The 18,836-nt window shown below is 37.7% G+C and overlaps 1 protein-coding gene across 1 annotated transcript in view; it reads right to left on the bottom strand.

Annotated features, from left to right (window-relative positions):
• The window catches only part of THOC2 (THO complex subunit 2), a 101,754-nt gene that overhangs the window by 62,990 nt on the left and 19,928 nt on the right, over positions 1 to 18,836 (bottom strand). Inside the window, exons 4-12 of the mRNA XM_063432106.1 lie at positions 18,599 to 18,650; positions 18,436 to 18,506; positions 16,887 to 17,008; positions 13,535 to 13,668; positions 9,836 to 10,002; positions 8,203 to 8,295; positions 6,322 to 6,477; positions 3,733 to 3,905; positions 2,224 to 2,419 (exon numbers count right to left, since the gene is read on the bottom strand). Coding sequence (XP_063288176.1) covers positions 2,224 to 2,419; positions 3,733 to 3,905; positions 6,322 to 6,477; positions 8,203 to 8,295; positions 9,836 to 10,002; positions 13,535 to 13,668; positions 16,887 to 17,008; positions 18,436 to 18,506; positions 18,599 to 18,650 — 1,164 coding nt within the window. The remainder of the gene's footprint in view (positions 1 to 2,223; positions 2,420 to 3,732; positions 3,906 to 6,321; positions 6,478 to 8,202; positions 8,296 to 9,835; positions 10,003 to 13,534; positions 13,669 to 16,886; positions 17,009 to 18,435; positions 18,507 to 18,598; positions 18,651 to 18,836) is intronic.

Genomic DNA, 18,836 nt, shown 5'->3' on the forward strand with positions numbered 1-18,836 from the left:
ATGGTTTGCAGTTTTCCAATAATAAGGTGGGATACACGTAAATTGTAAAAACATTGCACTAGATGGGATTTTTCACAAAGTAATCAAACCCTGGATTATTCATGTACAGAGAAATGTGTGTAGGAATTGCTCACAGATGGATGAAAAAACAAAACAAAAACTCACTATCAACGATTGTGTTGTGCCCAGAGATTTCAGAGTGGGCCGCGAAAAACAGAAACAGGGACACAGTGGGGCAAGGGATTAGTGATATTAAATATACACAAACTGTCTGAGAACAGACATGTTTTAATGTTGTGCATCGAAGGAGCTTCGTTATCTTCGGAAAATCCGAGAAAAAAAAATTCCTCCCCAGTGTGCATTTTAAGATTGTGCAGTTATTCTGACAAGTTTTTTTTGAGTCTCAAACTGTGCTTCTGATGAAACCAATGAGTATAGCCATTATAATTCTGCCTTTAAAGAACAAGGACCACAGATATTTATATAAAATCTGCAGTCAAAAATCTGTGTCACATTTGTTTTTGTTTTTTATTCCAAAATGCTAGTGTTCAGTTTTATTCAGAACCTTATATAATGTTTAACCACCAGAAAATGGCGATAGATGCTTTTTACCCAGTGATCGAAGCAGTACAGCTTTCTGTCTCACCATCAAGCTGCACACGGTGTGAACTCGATTTAAAAATGTATTTCTGTACAAATACAGGTATAATTTAAAATCATAAGCCAAACGTTAGCGCATCTCAGTTTATTAACAGGCTCCTGCTGCTGTGCAACTTAACTAATTGCTCAGGTCAGCCAACAGATAAGCTATATGGTGGGAGAAGAGATAAAAGGGAGAGGAGCAAACAAGCAGGTTAAATATGTTTAATTGTCGTTCGGGGGCCGTCCAAAAGTAAGGCTATAAAAAAATGCACTGTTGCGTATGGTCATGCAGCTATTTTCTTGTCTCTTTCTAAAGTGTACCTAGATGCCCCATTTAGAATATAAAGATATAGACAGATGGTGTCAAATAATGAGATAAGACATGCAACAGCTTGCACAAAGGCAATAAGAAAAACATGCTAAGACAGCCATGTCATGCTTTTTTTTTTTCCTTATGCCCCCTGTATCTTAATGATATACTCCCCTCTTTGTCACATGCCTTTATTTATATTTATCTTTTTTTTTTTTTTTTTTTTTTCTGGATCCTAATACCTGGGCCCCTCAATTTTGTTCTTCCCTGACCATGAAAGGAACACTGTATTTGCATCTCAATGAACTGGTTATAGTGTCTGGAGTCCAGTGGTGCAGCCCTTTCATTCAGTGTCAATCATTCTGTGATTTTTTTATGTATTAATGCGAAATGCCAGCAGTCCATCCCCTTCTGTGTTGCTATGGCTAGTGAGAAAGTATTAGCCTGAGCAGCAATGGGCAGCTGTGACTGGCTGAGGGTGTCATCTGACTGCTTTTAGCCTATCAGAGTTCCCATTCCAGGGGACATGAGGCAGTATAACTAATTTGAATATATGAAATGGTTATGGTGACTATAGTGTCCCTTTTAAGTCTCATATTAGACCTTCTGTAAAATTATTGTGACTCATGGATTGTGAGTAAATTAGATAAGCAACCTAAATAAAACTCTGCTTAGAGTCTGGCCATTGCCAAAATTTGCCAAAGATCAAGCTCCCCAGGACAAAAAGTAATCCCTACTTTTCCTCATGCATAACTAAAAAAAAAAAAAACTAAGATACATTTAACAAAAAAAGATTACAAAAAATAGAGGGACAAAGCGAGCTAATTTAAAAACACAACCAGCACAGTGACAGAGCAGCTATAGATTCTAGAAAAGAAGATGGCAACCTCAGCACTCCAGATGTTTTAGAATAGATTTTCCATAATGGTCTTACAGCCAAAATGCCAGCAAAGCATTAGGGGACATGTTGTCCACATCATCTGGAGTGCTGAATGTTGCCTACCACTATTCTAGAAACAGCTAATAAGTAAGAGTCAATGACCCTCCCAGAAAAAGACCGCACAGGCTTCACAAAACTGTTTTTGGAAACGTTGAACATTTTGTGTTACATGAAATGAGCACTGTGAAACAGCCCAAGATATCCCTAATTTAAAAGGACACAAACTAAACAAGAAGAATAAAACCAGCCCCTGTTTCCACTTGCTGGTTGTCATCACTAACAATAGAGTGTATAGAAAAGATAAGCATTTCTGCTGACAGGCAACACAAACCTCTTTCATCAGTGCTTTGCCAAGCCTGACAATTTTTGCCATCAGAATGGGATCGTGGGCAAGATGAGGGCCAAGGAAGCAAAGCATGCTGAAAACATCTTTCCTCAAGTCTTCAAAACATTCTACTAGTTTTGGAGCCTTCTTACTCAGCAAACGAGGAACGCGACAACCTTTGGCCCCTTTAGGAACGCCCACTCTGTAAGAAAAAAAAAAAGCCACAGTTGGATAAATAAAATATTTGACAGACTGCTAAGGTGCATCTCGACTGGATAACAAATAAGATGCAAGAGAGTAACATTATCTTGCATAGGTGTCAAGGATTTGAGGAGTTTTTGTTTTTTGTAGTGGGACTCTGCTTTTGGGTCTTTCATTGCCTGATTCACTAGTACTGCAATCTATGACATCATGCAAACCATTAGCTGGATGCCATAAGCAATATTAAATACAACTGTGAATGCGAAACAATAAAAGTAAATTTGGGGGCATATGTCACACCACACACAAGATGCTTCCATTACTAGGCATTATATACCGTATTTATCGGCGTATAACACGCACTTTTTCTCCCTGAAAATAGGGGGGAAATGATGGGTGCGTGTTATACGCCGATATCCCATATTTACTTACCTGTCTTGAAGCGTGGGCAGGTGTTCAGCGCGCACCGCGGTACTGGAACTTCAATTTCAGGTTCCGGTTTCCGGTGGGACTGAAAGGAAGTGTGCACTTCCTTTCAGTCCCGCCGGAAACCGGAACCTGAAATTGAAGTTCCAGTACCACGGTGCGCGCTGTGAAGCCGGCCCACGCTTCAAGACAGGTAAGTAAATATGGGACAAGAGGCAAAGAGTGCACTAGGGGACACTATGGGAGGGGGTGGAGAATACTATGGGAGGGGGGGGGGGGGGACACTATGGGATGGGGGGGGGGGGACACTATGGGAGAGGGTGGAGAATACTATGGGGGGGGAAGAATACTATGGATAGGGGGGAACACTATGGGATGAGGGGGGAACACTATGGGATGAGGGGGGGAACACTATGGGATGAGGGGGGGAACACTATGGGATGAGGGGGGGAACACTATGGGATGAGGGGGGAACACTATGGGATGAGGGGGGAACACTATGGGATGAGGGGGGAGAATACTATGGGATGAGGGGGGAGAATACTATGGGAGGGGTGGAGAATACTATGGAAAGGGGGGGGAACACTATGGGATGAGGGGGGGAATACTATGGGAGGGGGGAAATTTCCTGGAATTTCCTTCTGAAAATGAGGTGCGTGTTATACGCCGATAAATACGGTACTTAGAATAAAGAAAATGTCCAATTATGCATCTGTAGGATAATTTTCAAGAGGTGCTTCAACACTTTGCTATTCTCCCTGATATACATGCCCAGCTTGAAGAATTCAGTATCATAAACACCATGACTGAACATCCGAAAGATTAATAGTTCACAAGAAGGTTTGTAACAGGTCTGTAATCTTGCTAGTATTAAGTAAATGAACTTACCTCCGATAGAGCGGTTCGATCGTTACATGAATAAGATGACACAGAGCTATGGCAATCGATTTATGAGAGGTGCCATAAAACGGAGGCATTTGATCCATAATGTTCTGAGCGTGCTGCCAGTCTCCGATTTTTAACAGTGCTTCCAATAAGCCAAGCTTCTGGTTGTCTGGAGGCTAGAAACATATTAGCAGTAATTACTAAAAAGTAATCCCATCTATCTTCATGGCCCGATGTTCCTGAAATCATTTCATGTAAAAGGAATTCCATCTTCCAATAAAAAAATGGATAAATATACTCACAATATTTCTTTACTGTGTATACAGAACATTTATTCCCTTTGGCATGCTTTTTCAATATACTCATCACAACATGGGAAAGCCAGAGCAATTTAACTAAACAAACCATTCCCTTTGCAATAATAAAGAAGGAATTAAATTAAAGCTTATTTATTTCTTTTCAGAATGGCCCTTTACTTTTGACATCAATCAAAAAAAAATATGTAGGCCATAAAAGTTTTACAAAAAAATTACAGTAAAATTACTAGTTGAAATAAAAACTGAAACCCAAGTGATACCAAGCAATTTTGACATTTACTTATTATACATAGAAAGTCTACGCTATTTTCTTAGAACCGTGCAATATATATACACACACACACTAAACTCTAAATTATAGCAAATTGAGAAATGCTACACACACACACACACACACACACTCATGGTCTTGCAAATAAAAATCCATTCTTTATTCCATTGTCGGTAAAAGTACAATCAACATTTTAGCCCTCGTCTGGGACTTTCTTCAGGATAAATAAAAATCTTATCCTGATGAAAGCCCCAGACGAGGACTGAAACGTTGATTGTACTTTTACCCATTCTTATTTGCAAGACCATGAGTGCAGCCATTTAAATATGATGATGGATATCTATGGGTCTTGCCTAAGGCACCTGGCGATAAAAGCCATTCAGCCTGGTTGCTGGGAATATATATATATATATATATATATATATATATATATATATATATATATATATATATATATATATATATATATATATATATATATATATATAAAAATAAATTTTTTATTTTTAAATGGAATAGTGAATCAAAAAAGGTGATTCTTTGTTGAACTAATTTGCATATGCCCACCCAGAATCCCTTGCGATTGTAACATTACTACAAATTTGAGATTTCTCTGGGAAAAGCAAGTCTTATGGCTTGACTGGTGTGTGTGCAGATATGTTTGGCATTATATCAGGCCTCCTTTTTGTATAAAAATGATTTAAGTGATTTTTTATATAAAAAATAAAAAATTACAATATGTAAGCAAAGAAAACTATATTCTAATAAAATGAATATTAGTTAACTGTAATAGGTTAGCAAATGGCAAATTGGTAGCAGGAATTAGGCATGTTTAAAAAATAAAATTCTCTGTAAGCTGATAATTTCACTGATGACCAGAATCAAATCACACTGCTGAAACAATAAACCCTGAATTAGTATTTTGATTCTGCTCATTTGAGCCATCTCTGGAGTACAGTTTCAAATATTTATTTACATCCAGATTCCACACGCTAAATTCAACAAAATATAAAATGATTCCAAGCAGTATACTTTGAAACTAGTTTCAATCATACAACTCTCCTGGATCTGCCAGGTGCACTTAGGCCATGCAGGGTGATTAAGGAAGGTTCTGAAGGCTCCAGGTTATCCATGCATTTTGCCAACAGACTAATTTTCAAGTGTATTAATGTCATGCATATATTTGTCAGGTACCTCAATGAATACATTACAATATCATATGTAAACTAATCACCTATTTGATGGATTTTTTTTATTTTTATTTTAAAGGGAAAAAAAAATATTTCCGCTTAATCCCTTTGCCCCGTCTGTAATTGCTATATTTCTTATATCTTTTGACTAGTAACAGTAGATATCTAAAAACATCATCACAATGTTCTATATAATAGCAAGTGGTTGCATGGGCGCTACTAACTGTGTGTGAGAAGGTTCACATGGCCCCAGCGCATGACGGCTGAGAAGCTCATTAATGAAAGAAAAGGGGGGGAAAAAGATTAAAAAAAATAAAAACTAAAGCCAAGAGTTTATGGGCTCCTAGCCATTAGCTAATTCTAGATGAAGGTAGGTAGAACATTTACACAGAACACATAAAAAAACAAAACAAAGAGGTGTTCTCCCTTGAACATGAATGTCTACAGCAGATCTCACTTTGTAGATCTTTTCATTCATGAATAATGAAAAGCCTTATTTGGTGTGTTGCTTGGGAGAAGATGCCTGTAGCTATCGAGAGTGATGGCTGGTGGGAAATGGCTGACAATTGCCACACTTGTTCATGAGAAAATGTAGTTCCTACTTTCCAATGAAGTCTACTACCGTTCCATCATTCTTTGGTTTAGGTACACAAATACACTGACCTGGGACATCCTCCCAGTGAACAGGTTCTTTTTTTCCCAAACTTGAAATGTGTATATTTTTTTTGCCTGCAGTCTGTCTGACAGATCATTGCTTTCAGCTCGAATACAACACCGATAGCAGTGAAAGATATTGTCTCTAAGAGTTCCTTACCTTTTCAGCTTTTTCTTCATCCTTGTCTTTGTCCTTCTCCTTCTCATCAGATTTATCAGATGATAGAATTACCAACGTTAGCTTTCGCACAAGCTGTTTAGCTTCTAGAACTTCCTTCTTGTGTTCTTCAAAGATAGTGCTGTCTAGAGGCAGTAGCTACACAGCAACATAGCAAATTTAATGTCCTTGTCATCATTTCATCAAACATACACACCTTGCAGCTTACAAAATGTAATACCACACATAATGAGACGCTAGATTGTATGGAGGATTCTTTGCTTCACTAAGAGCACTTTTTGATTGAAAAAAAATATTAGCCTAAGATCAATTTGAAGCATGGATATAATAAAACAGCAATTTTGTGTGTAGATTGCTTTTCAGACAAACGAAAAACCATTTTGTAAATTTGCAAGATGTTTTAAATTTGACTACTTATTTGTACAACCTTTATAAAATACTTGGGAAATGAATTGCTTTAGAGAGTATACAATGTTCTACAAGGTCTTAAAGGACCACTCTAGGCACCCAGGCTACTTCAGCTTAATGAAGTGGTCTGGGTGCCAGGTCCAGCTAGGGTTAACTAATTGTTTTATAAACATAGCAGTTTCAGAGAAACTGCTATGTTTATCAATTAGTTAAGCCTTCCCCCTAATCCTCTAGTGGCTGTCTCACTGACAGCCGCTAGAGGCGCTTGCGTGATTCTCACTGTGAAAATCACAGTGAGAGCGCGCAAGCGTCCATAGGAAAGCATTATGAATGCTTTCCTATGTGACCGGCTGAATGCGCGCGCAGCTCTTGCCGCGCGTGCGCATTCAGCCGACGGGGAGGATCGGAGGCGGAGAGGAGGAGGAGAGCTCCCCGCCCAGCGCTGGAAAAAGGTAAGTTTTTACCCCTTTCCAGAGCCGGGCGGGAGTGGGTCCCTGAGGGTGGGTGCCAGGAAAACGAGTATGCTTTCCTGGCACTAGAGTGGTCCTTTAATGGTTATCAAACTAAAAAAAAACAAAAAAAAACACACCTTCAGTAGGTGTGACCAAAAAAAAAACAAAAACAAAAAAAAACAGATAAATATAAATGGTCAAATACCTTGCTTTTAGGTATTTGTAATGACCCTGAAGGCATAACTAGCAGCATTGCTTTTTCAAAGCGGCAACATTAATTTAAAAAAGAATGTGAGCATATTGTCCACATACAGTAGACTTAAATTGTAAATTTCTAAAATAAATGTATTTAAAAACGGTTACAGCTATGTTTTCAATCTCTGGAATACTAAACCAGTGCCAACAGCAAGATGGTAGACTAAATTAACTCATGCCCCCTCCCAGACTAAGAATGATATGACCCATTAAAAATCCCTTTAGTATTGGAAACCACGGTTGAGCTTATATTTTTATCAAGTTAGTGATTAGTGGCTTATGGCAAAGGAATTTGTTCCATTACAGGTTGCTAATCATTCCTAAATATAAACGAGGGTGAGGCTTTATGGGATAAATATCATTCTGCTAAATACATAAAAGGAAAAAAAAAAAAGTGTATACTCAATTCTAGGAGAAAAATGGTTAAGGCATGTACATTGAAAGTACCATGGTACACATTTTCAGGTAAACAATATAATAAAAAACATTAAATATATTACAACAATGTGTTTACTAAAAACTGGAAATAATGCAAGCATTGTGCAGTGCCTCTTTTATTTTAAAGCAAATAGAAATAATTAATTTAAGTCTTTGAGCTGAAGGAATGTCTGGCAAGCTAAGGACCGCTGCTGTCTGAAATATTAACAAAGCTGGACACTACAGAAATAAAATGCAGGGGATGGTTAGCTTGAAGTCTGTTGCATGCATTTTATGTTAAAGAAGGTGAAAGATAAACAAAGGCACTTACATGTACATATAGATCCTCCAATTCAATGAGAGTTTGCTGTAAAAGAACAGCTGCAACTCTGTACAAAGATGAGGGAGTCTCCCCATTAGGTTCCTGTAATATAAAACATTGGTATGTTAATGTTATTGAAAAACATAATTTTAAAAACATGTTTTTTTTGCATTTTAAATATTTTTTTTTTTTTATTCTTAAGACATTTGAAGTGGGATTGTCAGGTTTTTTTGGAGATGATTTTTGTTTTTGTTCAGTCAAGAAAACAAATATTTACTGGTGTTAAGTGAGCAGTAGAATCATAAATAAACCTAATTCTGCACTACACTGATGGATTATAGGCTCACTACATTACCAAGATGCTCTAAGTATACAATGGCATCCTCACAAACATCTTCCCATAGAACCCTGCATGAATGCAAGCACTAGGCACTATGTCTTGCTCACACAACCTTGTTTTCCTGGCACTATAGGATCTTTAGGTCTTCCCCACCCTCAGGGTCCCACTCCCGTGGGCTGAAGGGGTTAAAACCCCTTCAGCAACTTACCTTTCTCCAGCGCCGGGCAACTCTCCGCCTACTGCCGCAGTCAGCGCCGAATGTGCATGCGCGGCAAGAGCCACACACGCATTCAAACCGCCCATAGGAAAGCATTTCTCAATGCTTTCCTATGGACGTCCAGCGTCTTCTCACTGTTATTTTCACAGTGAGAAACGCGGAATCGCCTCTAGCGGCTGTCAGTGAGACAGCCACTAGAGGCTGGATTAACCCTCAGTGAAACATAGCAGTTTCTCTGAAACTGCTATGTTTTCAGCTGCAGGGTTAACACTAGAGGGACCTGGAACCCAGACCACTTAATTTTAAAGTTAACCTCTCATGACAGATAAAGGTTTGCAGTTTTCTAACAATCTGTCTTGACTCATGTTAAGTGTGTCTTCCCTTCATACTATTAAAAGCTCATATTTTGTTTTCCACTGTCTATTGGTGAGAGCATTAATTATTGTTCTGAGTCCCTGTTCGGGAAGCACAGGCTTGCTTCCCATAACAAGCTTAAAAGTTATCTATACATTATGTCTGATTTGAGATACATAGATAAAACTTGTTTTCTTCTCACACTCACTCCTGTTGCATTAAATCATTCTGACCCTCCTCCATCCTTCCCTTTGCAGGCAATGCTTTCCCATAGGCTGAAGGCACACAGGAGACACCAAGAGTAGGGTTTTCCTAATAACAGACATGCAAAGCCTTCTTATCTTTGTGCCTACTGGCACAGACCAAAATGACCGATATGAGGGGGAAAGAGTAATTTGCAATTTGATTATCTATCATTTAAAATTATGTTGTATTTAAAGAAACTCTCCATAACCACTTTTATTCACTAGAACATAGATTACAGTACAACAAGCTCTGTCATTCATTTCCAAAAACAAGGGCCAGGAGTGTCCCTTGAACGTCTCACACATATTTACTCTTATTTCTTTGTGTTTTGTAGCCGATTCTGCTGCCCATTTAACGCCTGATGAGCTTACCCTCTAAAAATGCAGATCTTGTCCCTTGGACCCACCCATACCCCTTAAGGGTTGGCCTTGCCAAATACAAACACAAAAAAAGGACATTTCAAAAGCATTATAGAAAATTCTTACCTGGTAAAATTTGAATTTGAAACCAAGGATATGACACAGTGTTTGAGGTTCACACATGCCCATATAAGATTCTATTAATGGTACAAAGAAGTCATCCTGTTCAGGTCGGCATTCATAAACTTCTAAGATGATATCCAGAACTCTGTTTGGGTCCAGATTGAAGCATCCTAAACAGAACACATGTAATTTTAGCATGAAATAATGCTTGAAACACAGCTTGAGGAAGTAGAATCCCCCCAAAAAATTATAGAACAGTCTGACATCAGTAATGTTACAATGAGTTATACGTTTAGAGACACGTTTATTTTCTTGTCCTTTTGACTAAGTAAACCATTTTTTTATTTGCACACTATATTGTGATGCTGGTGGGCTTCTGACACCATCACAGTGCTTCACTGTACACCCCTTGTGTGCAGCACTCCACTCACATTTTGAATTAAACTTGATTGTTTATAAAATAGGGTCATTTTAAAAAGAATCTGCCAATTAAAACACACATGATTACACCTTAAGATAAGGAAATTGCATCACTACAGGCTTGCCAAACTGCCAGAATTTCTATATCTAATAGATGTAATGATGACAGATACAGCATTTCTAGATCTAATGATGAGGATTTGTATGCACACTATTAGATGTGCAGGTCACTTCAAACGGCCACCATGTGTGCAGATGGAGATCCCCTTCTGAGATTTAGCAGTGTGTACTGTCTGAGCACAATCCAGGCAGTAAGTACATAGGGTTTGATCTATACCTTTACTGGTCATTTGGAGAATATTGTATTATTAAACTGAATGGAACTATGACACAGTTAGAAAGCAGAAAGGGACCTTGTTATGGTGGGGCACAGGTTTATTTTAATTGTGTGTCCTATAAGTCGGGTTTGTTACACACACACACACACACACACACACACACACACACACACACACACACACACAAAGAAAACAGATTTGGAAATTAAACAGCAGTGCTCAAATTGTAGCAAATGTAAAACTGAATAAATTCTGTCGCTTCAGTTCGTAGTGTCAGTCTTCTTAGCTGACATACAAATACAAACAACAGCTTTGTCAATTTGTAAGAACATTGGCTGGAAACCTGTGCTATATGCAATCCCAGAATGCATCTTAAATGGTGTTGGGTCTATCGTGGCTGCATGTTCAGCTTATACACACTCAAATTCAGCTGACAATATAATAAAATCTACATATGATCTGGAAATGTAGGAAGCACAATCCACTGTATCCCTCAAGGGTGGATTGACAAGCCATCTTTAAAAGAAGACTAATGAGCATGCTCGGATTTAAAGTGCATGCAATGCAAGTCAAACTGGGCTTGTAACAAAACCTTCACCTTTAAAATAGGTAATTTTCTAACCCTGAAGATAATCTGAACTGAATAGCAGCTAGTGCCATAACCTAGTTCTGCAACAAGCAAAATGTATTGATGTAACCCATTTTAATCTGACACTAGTAAAAACAAAAACAAACCTGATGTAAGCAACCACATAAATATATCGCTACCAGTTCAGCACATGCAATTAAAGAAAGAGACGGTCGTTGCAAAAATAACCGGGCACACAAGATTCAGCTAGTCCTGTATTCACATTTTTTATAGTCTTACATTTTAAACATTCCTACAAAAACAGTAGATTTATATAGCGTTTATTTTTCCCCAACTATTACCCAAACAGTCCACGTTGCACCATTTCACAACATTACATCGGACCTATTCAGTTTTCAAGTGAACCACGTAAAACACTCTTTACATAAAATACAGACACAAAGGGCTGAAGCAGAGAGAAGTCAAAGTACACAACAGGAATATTCTCTATAACCTGCCTTTTCCTCCTCTTATCCAATGGCACATGCATCAAACAAGACTAATAACTTCCCACAATGTAGGTGCTCATTATTTCAAATAATGAACGATTAGATCAGCAAGATACTGTTTCATCAAAAATTCAAAATTACATTTGATGTGATATGAATTGAAACAATAAAAACACTCTAAATTTGGTATTGTGCTTATAAAATCTACATTTCTGAATAAGGGAAGAAGACGACCGTATATGCAGGTGTTTAGTGGTTAAGAGGGAAATACATATGACAAATTAACAGATCTGCGATCCTATAAGAGAACTCGGAGCTTTTTTTTTTTTTTTTTTAAACTACTTAGCAATTTAAGGTACTTCAAGAATACACATAATCACAATTGCTGTGGGATTTATGATTCTACAGACCTGTATGCACCCCAGATGTCCCTGAACTAAAATGCTAGTTAAGCATCAAAATAAATGTAGTGTGGGAACATCTAGGGGTTAGTCTTCACTGATAGACATTAACATACTGCAAAATATGAATAATTAAATAGGGTACAAAATCATTTCCTTATTGAACATGGGGAAAACTCCTTCAGTACTTAAAAGGAACACTCCATTTTAAAAAGCTTATAGGAAACCCATAAATACGCATTTCCTAGCAAAGATAAGAAAGTTTGTTGTAGGGAAGAAGGGTGGGACTTGCATTAGTTGCAGATACTAGAACTGCAACTATTGAAAGCTAAGATTTCAAAAGAATTACACAGAATTACTAAGTTTTGAAATGGAGTGTTCCTATTATTGACACACCTTGTGAAGGACTGATTAGATGCGAATAGCTTTTTAGCTGTAAATAACATAGGGTGAGCAACTATTTAGAAGAGTTCTCGGCAAATATCAAAGCAAAACCCTGCCATGTGGTGAAACTTCTTTTCCAGTGGTAGGACAATGGCAAAATGTAGGCACACTACCTCTCGTTTGACAGAGGCAATGAACACCCTAGATAAAAGGGCAGTTCTAAACGCAGAACCATTTTGTCTTAATGGAAACCAATATACAGATAGGGGGAAGGTAATGCTTGTAATTGTTGTACATTTGTTAGCAGTTATAGCAACAGAGAAGACTGTTTTGAGTGTTAAATGTTTCAGAAGGCATTTGTCTTGAGGTTTAAATGGAGTATTTAGTAAGGGATTCATAGACCAGATTCAGATCCAAATAAGTAATTATATTCTGAAGAGGAGAATGAGTATTAACAGCTGCTTTATAGAAATATCTGATCAAAAGATCCAAAGCCAAATCTTTACAAAGAAAAGCACTGAGGCTGAAATCTGCACTTTCAAAAGGCGAGGGACTCAAATCTATGAAAAAGCAGTGTTTACATTAAAAGGCCAACAGGGAAAGGCTACGGACACCAGAACCACTAAATTAAGTGTTAGTGGTTCTGGTGACCATAATGACCCTTTAAGACCAATTCCTGGGATGCTCACAGATAGCTATTTAATTGTTAAATACTGTAGTTAAGATAAAGTGCCTCAGTGCTTGAATCTCTCATAACAACTACTTCTACACAATGTAGCCATACAATATGAGCTTTAGCAACTGAGGTTTCAGCATAGCAACTAGGGTTTTATGGAACAGATCGTGATATTTAAAAGTTTAGTTAAAGAGTTAGTGAGTAAAAGAGGGTTTAAAGGTAAAACAAATATTCGGGTATAATTCCTTGAAAACATACACTAGCAACAAGATTTAATCTAAGAAATTACAAAAACTTTACAGATATTGTCCAAGTTGCTTAACAAACCAGGGGGGAAAAACACCAATAAATTGAAGCATATAAAAGTAAGTAAATTGAAATAAATTCCACTCATTACATTCCTTACCAATTAAGGATTTTATGTTTTCCAGGATTAAAGCACTTGTTATGCTTCCAGATATATCCTGTCCAAGCTCAGCAATCAGCTTGGCATAGCCTTCATTTTCTTCTCGCAATAAATTGAATTTCTGTTGTTTATAACTGCAATTGGAAAAACAAAGGTTTAACACAACTTGAAAGATTCGGGGGGAAACAAGCTTAATGGTTCACATAAAAATTCCTCAAAAGCAAACTTAGTACTGAATAAAAGAAAGTCTAAACTAGTAGTAAAAAGGTTACGAGAACTAGCTCAAGTTAGGTGCATGGTAATTAGTCAGATGGGCAAACAAGAAAGGCAAAGAAACAAAGCCAAGGTCAATACTAGAATACAATACAATAACTCAAGGAATGCACTAAAGGGTACTGGGAACAGACACCACAATAGGGCACAGTATCTAGGGCAAGGTAAGTTTAAATAATCCTGTGTTTCATTTGATTGGTTCACATCATGCCTGCGCCGAAAACATGCATGAATAAGGGCGCTGGAATGACGTGGACCAATGGGAGCCGACAGCAAGGTTAGGCTCCCATTTTCCCTTTAAAAACGTGCTTGCAACGCAAGCAGCGTTCTTAAGGCTGTACGGGCCGTTTGGCACACGCGGCCCGCCAGGAGTGCTCGAGCCGCACACGGCTCGCATGGAGGCAGGAGTGCTCGAGCCGCTTGCGGCTCGAGCGGAGGACCTCAGCCGGCACAAGGACCAGGTAAGTACTAAAATTATGTAGGCCCCACTTTTGTTGCATGGACGCCACAAGACCTCTGAATGTGTCTTATGGTATCTGGCACCAAGACATTAGCAGTAGATCCATTATGTCCTGCAAGTTGCCAGGTAGAGCTTCTATGGATTGGATCTGTTGTTCCAACACATCCCACAGATGCTCAATCTGATTGAGATTTGAGGAATTTGGATGCCAAGGCAACACTTTAAACACTTTGTCATGTTCCTTAAACTATTTCTAAACAATTTTTGCAGATGGCAGGTTGCATTATCCTGCTGAAAAAGGTCACTACCATAAGGGAACACCATTGTCATGAAGTCTTTGACAACCTCTAGGTAGGTGGTATGTGTCAAAGTAACATCCACATGAATGCCAGGAGCCAAGGTTTCCCAGAGCAAAACACTGCCTCTGCCGGTCTGTCTTCTTTCCATAGTTTATCCTGCTGCCCTCTCTAATTCAGCAGACCAGGCAAACGTCTTCCAAGACTTGCCATTTTGTAGATGCTCTGACCCAGTCATCTAAACACCACTATTTGGCCCTTATCAAAGTCAGTCAGATCTTTTCATTTGCCTATTTGTCCTACTTCCAACAAAAGAAATTCAAGAACTGACTGTTCCCTTGATGCCTAATATATCCCATTCACTTGATGGGAGCCATTGTAACAATATAATCAAAGTTCGACTGCCAGTGATTTTTATGTTGTGGCTGATCAGTGTATTCACTTGCATATTGGTGTCTTAATGCAGCCAAGCACTCCCACAATGCAATGCAGGGAATGCCAGTTTGCCTAAAACATGGAATGTGGTTCATATCGTAGGATGACAAACTTTACAGAGAAACAGTACACATTTATAACTCACTAAATATTAGAAATAAATTGTTTACATTTTCTTCATATTGTTATTTTTATAATTTAAAGGAGAAAAAGATTTGTAAATGCTTTATTGATACAGAACATGCTGCATTTTAAAAGGAACATTCCAGGCACCAATACAACCTCAATGCATTTAATAGTTTTGGTCTCATTAATATGCTGTATTTGTTTGCATGGTCTATTCTTTATGGCTTTTGCATATTAAAAAAATGCTTTGTGGAATGCTTAAGCAGAAGTCTGACTTCTTTAGCCACACCCATCCACTCAAGAAACCAACTTCTTTATCAAATGAATGCACACAGCTCAGCCACTAACTATACTGCATGATATAAACCGCATTCCAACCTGCATTAGAAGGGGAGTATGCCCAGGAAGATATATAGTAAGCACTACATGTTTATAGTTTATATTCCTGCATGCATCCAGGTTGTGAAGTAAAAGCAGCTCACTCACTTCTGCTAGGGGAGAGACTATGTGCATTTATTAATAAGGAAATCTTTCTGGCATGACAGGACAGGCCTATAGTGCAGCATTTTGATAGACTCTTGGCAAAACATGTGCGTCAGGGGCTCAATGGTTTCTTTCAGTACATAAGAATGTTTAACTTATATACCGGTGCATAGAGTGTTACCCTCATTTAACCCCAGTTTATAAAAGTGCTGATTTCTATAAGAAATTATTAGGTGTTAAATATCGAGTTGAGAGATATATACACTATTTCATATTATTAGAGTTATTATAGGTCTCTACAAGACCATATAATCTTTGTATGTGCATCTTAGGCTGAGTTACTAGTATCAATTGAAAATACAATTCTAGAAACTATACAATCAATCAGTTTAGCTTCTTAGCCAAACGATTTAGGTGATAGTCCCACCTTCTCCCCATTTTTTGTTTGATTGTTATTGTTTTCTCTTTTTTTTTAATCTCCATTCGAATATATATTTTCTAGGCACTTTTTTGTAAGGAGATATAATATATTTCATTTTAATTTCAAAGATATATATTTTGGAAGGGCAACACATCCAATTACCGTTCTTGAGTGTCTATAATCAAAAAATCATATTTTATGGTTGCAATTTAAATTACCCCTCCCACCATCTTTTCCTGAACACCTACCACCTTCTTGGTTGCTTGCTTACAAAATATTTTTGTTTAAATTGTGGACCTTGGATTCTCTAATTATGTATTAATAAAAGTTAGGTTTTAATTTCATAACTATTTATAGTACTCCTTAATAAACCCCTGAAGAACACTCCAGTCTCTAGCTTGCCAGCATTCTGCAAGACATTAATTTTTTTGTGCAAAAACCATTGCTGCTGAAGAGTCCCGTTAAAAGCAGCTCAGTCTGCTGTTAGGGACTGAGCTGCATGCATACACTGACAGGGAAATCTGTCAGACATGAGATGGCATGGCACAGGATAAAGGCTTATGGTGCAACATTCTGCAAAACATTTGTTTCGTGTGCAAATACTATAAATATTTAAATAGGCAAATAAATATTGGATATTAATAAAACCCAATCAAATGCATTAAAGTTGTATTGGTGCCAAGTGTGTCCCTTTTAAAAAAAAACAGCAATAATTATTTAATTGTAAAAAAATTCAAAGGGTTAGGACTAGCTGGGTACCACAGTAAACATAATGCAGACTTCTGAACTGCCAGAGGTCACTGCCATCAGTGGCTGGTTATTGTTCATCATTAAAATTCAGTTGTATTGCATACTCACAAAAGTTTGGTCTTTATCTTTACAGATTTCTGATTGAACTGTTGAGACTGTTTGATAAGCCCAAGAGATTCCAGTGTTTCAGGATCTAGACGTTCCTTCAGAATGGTATCGGATACTAAATACTGGCAAAAACAAAAAGTCACAAAGTTCAGTTAATAAAAGCAGAATTTTATAAATCCTAATGTCTTAAAATGCAGTATCAAACTTACTACTCTAACAATGAAAACAGTCACCCAAACATATAGATGTTGATTTCTGCTTGATGGAATATTCCAACAAAAACCGTGAAAGCAAAATGCAATCAAATGTAATTGTTTAAGCTTAGATCTGGTTCTCAACTGTAGGCAGAGGTGTTCATTTAAACCTTGATTACAGATACACAACTTAATTTTAAAAATAATTTTCCCCAGACTCTCTGTCCCAGACCTGCAGCAAATTTTACTAATCACTGCAGTTCTACAGCACAGTCAGTACAATAATGCAAAGTTGCTTACAACACCCTTTCAACTATTATGGAGTTTTATAGTTATATCTCCAATGTCTTATTTTATTGACCACTTAAGACTTTCTCTCAATAGACGGCCAGTCATAGGCTGAAAATGTCTGCCTAAACTGTCGCCCAAGGGAAAAGTTTCCACATTAAAGCCAGGGGACAGAGGAGGCAGCAGAGGGGCCCGGAGGATGGGCACCATCAACAGCACTTTGAAATTAAACGATTCAAAAGTGTTCCTATAAATACAGTGTGCATAGCTAGAACATGAGATTAAAAAAAAACACACACACAAAAAAAAAAAAAAACAGTCTGCCAGTCACGGGTTCCTACAAATCAAATGCAATTAAGACACAGTCATACACACACACATAAATTTTTTTTTTATTATTAAAATCAGAGGCAATTTAGCACCCAATCACAAGGGGCAAGGTAGCTACACAGGTGCCTGAGGGGGTCACTGTCAGTAAAGGGAGCATATGGTCTGCATCAATCGCAGGTGCCTACCATGGTACTTGCTCCTTTCCAGGCCCAACGAGTCAGGATGCAACAACCGGTATTTCCAGCCTACACTCTGCACAGGAGGTTGCGCATTACATTACACCACCAAGCAGATACACACAGCTATCATGTGGACGTACACACACTTCACACAGCCAGCATGCCCACTTAAACGCATCATTCTGTAGGTAGTGTGGTGAAATTTTTGTTTTTTTAAATCCGCGTTCAATGAGCATAGATAAACTTCCGTACACTAACAGTGCAAGTCCTTATTTGAACATCTGAGCTTCAAAAAGCTTCGCAATTTGATGACATCCAATACGTTGATGGTATCATCCACAAGGTTGTCACTCATAAACAGTTTGACACCGAAATGTAGAGTGGCACCAAAGCCTACAAGCACCATAAACACTAAAAACTGGCCGTAGTGGTTATGTTGCTTAGACTGTCCTTTTACAGAAATCACAACCATAAGCCCAATTCATTTTTAAATAAGTTAAGATAAAACATATGTAGGAGAGAAAAAAAAAATATTATCAGAATTACAGACATCCTTACCAAGCAGGATGATACCAGTTGAGTAAAATTGTCTCTCTTCCATTTTTCTTCCAAACAGCTAGTTTCAATATCTGTTAAACAGTAAATGAGAAAAAAAAAAGTCACTTGTTAATTTAGATTTTTGAGTAAACAAGACACTGTATTAAAAATCCACCTAACTTACCCAAAGTACAAAAAACATCTGCCAATACTGAAGGCATGTCTTCTCTGAAATCCTAAAAAATATAAATGTCATTATTACACAATGACAAACCTCACAGAAAAAATAAGAAAACTAAGAGCATAAAAAACATAATTCTAATACTATAATGGTATGTATATATTACAGCAATAAAATTGTTTATGGGTGTGTTTAGAGAGATACTACTCCCAAACTCAGAAATATCAGCATTAAGGAACCA

This window comes from Pelobates fuscus, chromosome 9, assembly GCF_036172605.1.
Source record: "Pelobates fuscus isolate aPelFus1 chromosome 9, aPelFus1.pri, whole genome shotgun sequence".
NCBI classification, from domain to species: Eukaryota; Metazoa; Chordata; class Amphibia; order Anura; family Pelobatidae; genus Pelobates; species Pelobates fuscus.